Source organism: Histoplasma capsulatum, genomic scaffold, assembly GCF_000149585.1.
Source record: "Histoplasma capsulatum NAm1 scaffold_1 genomic scaffold, whole genome shotgun sequence".
Taxonomy (NCBI): domain Eukaryota; kingdom Fungi; phylum Ascomycota; class Eurotiomycetes; order Onygenales; family Ajellomycetaceae; genus Histoplasma; species Histoplasma mississippiense.
This window is the reverse complement of record NW_001813982.1, coordinates 1,985,376-1,991,378: the sequence shown is the minus strand read 5'-3', so window position 1 is coordinate 1,991,378 and position 6,003 is coordinate 1,985,376. Positions and strand designations below refer to the sequence as shown.

Here is a 6,003-nt window from a genome sequence, read left to right as displayed (position 1 = left end):
GAGTTCGTCAAGATTTTGGGAGGATGTTGGTTGGAATGTTGGGATCCACGCTGTGAGTCTGATCAGTATTTTTGGGAGGATTTTAATGATCGCATTTGATGTGACATCAAGTAAGGAGAAAGGTTAATCTACCTCGTTTGTGTGTTACTGAAGTAGTGAAAAATCGCGTTTTCCCTCCCCCTAGTCGTGCTGCTTGATTGAGGCATCTCCGGCAAAAAAATACTCTGCTCATGATGCTCTGGGACAATGATCATTTGCTGTGCAGAAAAATGCAGTGGCAGGCCGCGACCATCCGCGAGAATTACAGCAAGACCCAACCGAGTGTCAATGCCTCCACATTGAGTCACAAATCACAAGCAATTAGCAAAGAAGACCGGCGGCGCGGAGTCGAACTGCTTGAGAATGAGATTGATAGATATCGTGAGTGGTCGCAGAGCCGCAAAAAGTGCCAGAGGCCCGAGTCTTGGCGAAGTGCACGGACCATGTCCAGATATTCTCCGCCGTCATAAAGACGGAAACATCATTCAACATGGCAACTTAATACCGGCATACATCTATTTTTGCAATCTTCCACTCGCTGTTCGGCGGCGATAATGGCCGCTCCAATGTCAACCATGTGGCCATTGGGTTGCTGGAATTCGGTCCGCCGCGGATTGAAAGGCCACGAGCTTGGTCGACGGTTGCTTTATACAATTTACTCTCCACCCAAGGACAAACTGCCATTTCCTAAGGACCTACCACAGCAGTTCATGCGCCAGATCCCAAACATCCATAGGCCTGACAGAGGTATAATTCTCTTTCTTTGCGTGTTTCTGCCTGGTGCTGCTCGCCCGCCTTCGTGGCGGTCTTTCTAGGTGGATGCAGAATCTCCAAAACTTTCGAAGCTAAACACGTGTTTTATTCTATTGTAGTGGTCGGAAGGAAGATAAAAGTGCCCCCACCCCCACCAAGCAAATGCAAGACAACAAAGGACCCGGTCGCTGCGTTCACGGCGGATCAGCTTGCTATCTACGACCCGACCGGTGAGAGAAAAGCCATGTTCGATAAACGGAATCCCCATTGCGTCAGAGTCGGAGATGTTCTGCGAGTTACGTTCAAGTCCGGAGACCCTTTCGCGGGTGTATGCCTGAATATTCGATCTAGAGGGCTCGACACGTCGTTCTTGCTGAGGAATAAATTGACGAGGATTGGATGTGAGATGTGGATTAAAGTTTTCAGCCCGCTTGTTCAGGCTGTTGAGATTGTACAACGGACGGAGAAGAGGAAGAGACGTGCTAGATTGACCTATATGAGGTATGTTCTTTTTTTTACTCTCTTGTGTTGTTTATGTAGTCCATACATATCCTTTGATTTCGCCACAACTTTCAGGAATTTTGCTAACAATTTCTTGAAAAGGAAACCGAAACATGATATGGGCAGCGTTGAGGGCATTGTTCGTCAGTACATGAGAAATCGATCACAACAGCAAGGAACATCTGTATGAGATTCTGGGACGATAGGCGAAATAGATGACCGCTGTTATGGGGACGCTTATATATATATATATATATATATGTACAGTACTACAGCACTCTCTTGATTTCTTGCACGCTCTGGCATTTTCACTTTCCACTTCCTTCCCCCAAATTTATTTTGAAATGCGCATGCTTGAAATTTCCCAATAGACCTTTGCCTTCTTTTATTTATTTCCTTTTTTGCCTAGAAACATTTTCCCTTTGGTATTACCTGTAAGGAGCATATAATTTCGTCTTATTCAGTCTTATTCAGGTATGATCCAAACACCCATGGCCAAATCAAATGGGAAATAAAGCTAATAGGCCACCCGAAGCATTCCGTAATAATTTCGTCCAGCCACTAGCTCACAGAACCTTTCCAAGAACATGGCAAAATCTACCTCACTCTGATGTCACAAGTCTTGACTTTACCAGCCCACCTTCCCAGCTCCAAACTTTCCTAGGTCACCTCTGACTACAGAAGATAGATGCCCTTGTCTATAAATCCGGCGAGTGGTGTCCTGTGTTCCCAGCCATGGGGTTAAATTAATAGCTGCCTGCTACTTTTATCGCGATATATGGCTGCCATCGCAAGCTCGGAAAAGTAACTATTATGGCAACATCGCGCGCTGCAAATGTTTTGGAAACAGGGAGAAAAGAAGACGCTAGCATTGCACAGGGTGTAAGCAATCCGGCGAGAGATAAGCAGAAATCTGCAGATCCGAGTGGTGAGACGATGAAGGCTTTAGTATGGCTGGGGAAAAACGATGTGGCCGTTGGTATGTCGAAATTGTACAAAATATATCAAGCAAGGGATAGCCTTCTAACTTCTTCATGGGGAAACTAAGTATTCTTTTTACTGATACGAATTTTGGGAATAACAGTGGACGTTTCTAAACCCAAGATTATCGAGGATACAGATGCAATTTTGAAAGTTACCGGAACGACAATTTGCGAGAGCGATTTGCATCTCTATCACGGTGCGCATAGATTATATTCTACTATCTTTACAGCCTCCAAATATACATGCACATTTTTGCGGTACAGTTTATTCTGATATGGTCGACCTCCAGGTTCCGTTGTTCAAATGCAAAAGGGAGATATCATGGGCCATGAATTCTGCGGAGAAGTAGAATCCGTAGGTGTGAGCGTCAAAAATCTGAAAAAGGGCGATCGTGTCGTCGCACCCTTCCAAATCGCCTGCGGTGATTGTAAATATTGCAAGCAGAAGCTCTCCTCGCAATGCGAGCGCACAAATGCTAGTCAGTTGGAAAATGAGATGTATGGGTCACGCACAGTAGGTCAGTATTACCACCATTCTATTTATTTTGCAAGTCCTGGGTAGCATGGGTAGAATATGTTAAACCACTGAATGTTAAATAGGAATGTTTGGCTACTCCCACCTCACTGGAGGTTTTGCCGGTGGTCAAGCTGAATATGTCCGTGTGCCCTACGCGGAGACCAACCTCCTTCCACTCCCCGCCAACGTCCCTGATGAGAAGGGCCTCTACCTCTCGGACGTGCTCGGTACAGCTTGGCACTGTGTGGTTGACACGGGCGTGCAGGAGGGAGACGTCGTGGCGATATGGGGTGCGGGACCCATCGGGCAGATGTGTGCAGAGTTCAGCTTCATGCACGGCGCGGACAGGGTGATTATTATTGACGGCGGAGCGGGTGCTTGGCGTTTAGGCTTTGTCAAGGAGAAGCTGCCGCGTGTTGAGACGGTGGATTTTTCGACCTTACGGAGTGGAGAGTCGGTGACGTCTGTGTTGAAGGAAATGGTGCGTGGTGGGCAGGGCCCGGATGTGGCGTTAGAGTGTGCAGCCGGGGAGTATGCGAAGGGCTGGGCGCATTATATAGAGATTATTCTTGGGGCGGAGACCGATACGTCGGAGATCTTGAATGAGATGGTTACGTCCGTGAGGAATTTTGGGAGGTGTGGGATTACAGGAATTTACGTGGGCTATGTAAGTGATTTTCTTGATACTAGCTTATAGATGCGCAGCATGGAGTGAGCGTTAGATCAAAGTGTTAAGTGTTTGATTATCCCCTAAATAAAGTTTAGGTGAGGAACTGGACTATCAATTACTGACAGTGACAGACAAATCACTTTAATATCGGATCTCTCATGCAGCGCGGTGTTAGACTGATTGGTAATGGCCAGGCGCCTATACAAAAATACTGGGAACACCTACTCTCGCTCGTAAAAAGTGGCGAACTTGATCCATTGCAAATGGTTTCAACCCGTGTTAAGCTGGAAGACCTAGATCTTCTCTATCGAATGTGCGACGAAAGAAAGAAAGGTATCCAAAAGGTGTTTGTGCAAACCAAGTTTTCAAAGGAACCATGTCCAGGGTCACCAGCGTTGGCTGAATATGAGTAATGAATGAAAGGAGTGTCACACACTTGTCTGACGTCGAGTCATTAACGGATGGTCGAAAGAAAAAGTACGGTTATGTTGCGGAATAATAACTTTATCAAAAGTATAAAAATTTGCGTATTACATCGATTTCTTTGCTTTTGGGGTATGGACGATTAGATTAATTGTTGTTGAACACTCGCTGAGTCCAGGAATGTTGGAGAGGTGGACAATAATGGACATAATGAAGCAGTAACAAAACAGGAAGAGATATGTTCAGACTGCCTTGCCCTATCGTGTAGTCGGAAGATATACAATCACTTCGAGTCCTCCCTTAAATGGAGTTGTCATTGACTTGAATCCATTCTTAGGATCATGTACGTAATCCAAAAAATCCCGATAGTCAGATCGGAAACTGGAGGTATTATCCGCAACAATGAGTGCTCCATGTCGAAGTTTTGGCTGGACGATTTTCAACGCTGGAAGGGCCAACGGTGTCCAGACTACATTATTGGTGATAATAAGTCAATATTCGCAAGGTATAATAAAGAAGGGAGAGACATACTATCAAGAAGTAGAAGGTCAACCTCTTCCACCCTATTCAACTCGGTAGGGAGAGTGTTGTTCAAATCCCCCTCCAACAGAGTGATCCATGGCTCAACCTCAGGCCCCGCCTCCTTCCAATGTTCCCGAGCGCGTTTGGCCTTCTCGGTCTCTTTCTCTGTAGCAATCACCTTAGCCCCCTGTCCAGGTGTGCCGGGAGATGGAGAGAGTGCAGTGGCATTTTGCCCAGCAGCCAGAGCCAAGTAAATAGTGGAAACACCGTAACTTGTGCCCGCCTCCACTATAGTAGTCGCACCGGTAGTCCGTGCAAGGAGGTAGACAAATTCGCTTTTGTCAACCTCCAGGGCAACGAATTTATCCTTGGTAAAATTATCATCCAGAGATGACCACCTCTGGTTCGTGAAAAGAGTGCGGACTTTTCTGGTCAGGAACCAGAAAATGGTGGAAATGCTCCGTTCTTGAGCTATAGAAGCCGCATGAAGCCTCTGAAGAAGGTCAAGGACCTTTTGGCTGGCGACAAGAGGGCTTGGTGACATGATGAGCTGCTCTGATTTGGTTGTGTAGTCTGAGGTAGATTGAGTTACGAAGGAGCTGCCTGAGGAGGCAGGGGAATGGGTCTCCTTGATATAGTTTTTACAAATTCCGATCTCCAAGTTCTGACTCGTGGATTCGATTCTCGTATTCAATATTGCGCTGCGCAAACATGGGAATCTTCGTCATTTCAAAATGACGGTAGTGGAACAATAGGCCTGTGTACACGGAGGAAGTCTCGGCGTATTTGTGAACACTTCCACTCTTGCAGACTAGTTAGTTAGTTATATCAAGCTTTTACGTAACCGAACGAACAATTCCTTCGCAAACCTCGGACTCGGGGGGGATTTAGATTGCTTTAGCGGACGCCAATGTGAGCTAATTGGAGCATATTCGCAGCGATCCCTGTCCGCTTTGTTCCAATAATCCGTATCTAACCCATCTGCGATTGTGATAGGAGTTTCAGGCAACAGGATAACAAGTCCATATCCGAGGTTCTCCAGGTTAAGTTGGTATACATGGGATCCACGGTATACACATATGTCTTCGTTAATGTCGTCGATGTCGTCGTATTGAACGATAAGCCGGCCTTGGCGATCAGATAACTCTGCCAAGAAGGAATGTCGCGAGCACGTGATTATCGCACGATAATCTAATCTGATCTTCCGAATCCCCGCGATTCCAAAAGTTGGCCCAACACTCACTCACCAGGCTTCGACATTCTGATTTTTTTTTTCTTTTTCGGTTTTACGTTTGCTTGTGTTTCCATGGTTCTTCAATTGAATCTTGATTACTGTCGACGGCTTAACCCCTGGGACATGACGTCCAACCCATTTAAGGCGCCCCAGATAGAGTATCACAGGGAAGACAACTGATCATCCACGACAACTATCCTACCGTACATGTACATCCATGTACAATAGCACATCACATGAACGTTGCCATGTTGTCCTCATATACTGCTTCGACTCCCTTCGTCGATTTCGATGCCCTCTCCTGCTTCCCTTGACTCAGCCGTATGTGTGCACAGACCATCTGTGGCTGCTGATGACACTC

General features: G+C 46.3%; 4 protein-coding genes across 4 annotated transcripts in view; 2 read left to right on the top strand and 2 right to left on the bottom strand.

The window, feature by feature from the left end:
• HCAG_00577 (predicted protein) overlaps positions 1–616 on the bottom strand; it is a gene marked incomplete at both ends in the record, with an annotated part of 1,517 nt that extends 901 nt beyond the window's left edge. Inside the window, one exon of the mRNA XM_001543481.1 lies at positions 553–616. Coding sequence (XP_001543531.1) covers positions 553–616 — 64 coding nt within the window. The remainder of the gene's footprint in view (positions 1–552) is intronic.
• A 1,490-nt stretch (positions 617–2,106) lies between these two features.
• HCAG_00576 (hypothetical protein) lies at positions 2,107–3,876 on the top strand (the record flags this gene model as incomplete). The annotated part of the gene is made up of 5 exons (XM_001543480.1): positions 2,107–2,272; positions 2,378–2,473; positions 2,567–2,794; positions 2,877–3,460; positions 3,628–3,876. 5 exons carry the CDS (start codon positions 2,107–2,109, stop codon positions 3,874–3,876), a joined length of 1,323 nt encoding a protein of 440 aa, XP_001543530.1.
• A 267-nt stretch (positions 3,877–4,143) lies between these two features.
• HCAG_00575 (conserved hypothetical protein) lies at positions 4,144–4,952 on the bottom strand (the record flags this gene model as incomplete). Its single annotated transcript, XM_001543479.1, has 2 exons — positions 4,144–4,355; positions 4,418–4,952. 2 exons carry the CDS (start codon positions 4,950–4,952, stop codon positions 4,144–4,146), a joined length of 747 nt encoding a protein of 248 aa, XP_001543529.1.
• Positions 4,953–5,933: 981 nt separating this feature from the next.
• HCAG_00574 (predicted protein) overlaps positions 5,934–6,003 on the top strand; it is a gene marked incomplete at both ends in the record, with an annotated part of 1,350 nt that continues 1,280 nt past the window's right edge. Inside the window, one exon of the mRNA XM_001543478.1 lies at positions 5,934–5,963. Coding sequence (XP_001543528.1) covers positions 5,934–5,963 — 30 coding nt within the window. The remainder of the gene's footprint in view (positions 5,964–6,003) is intronic.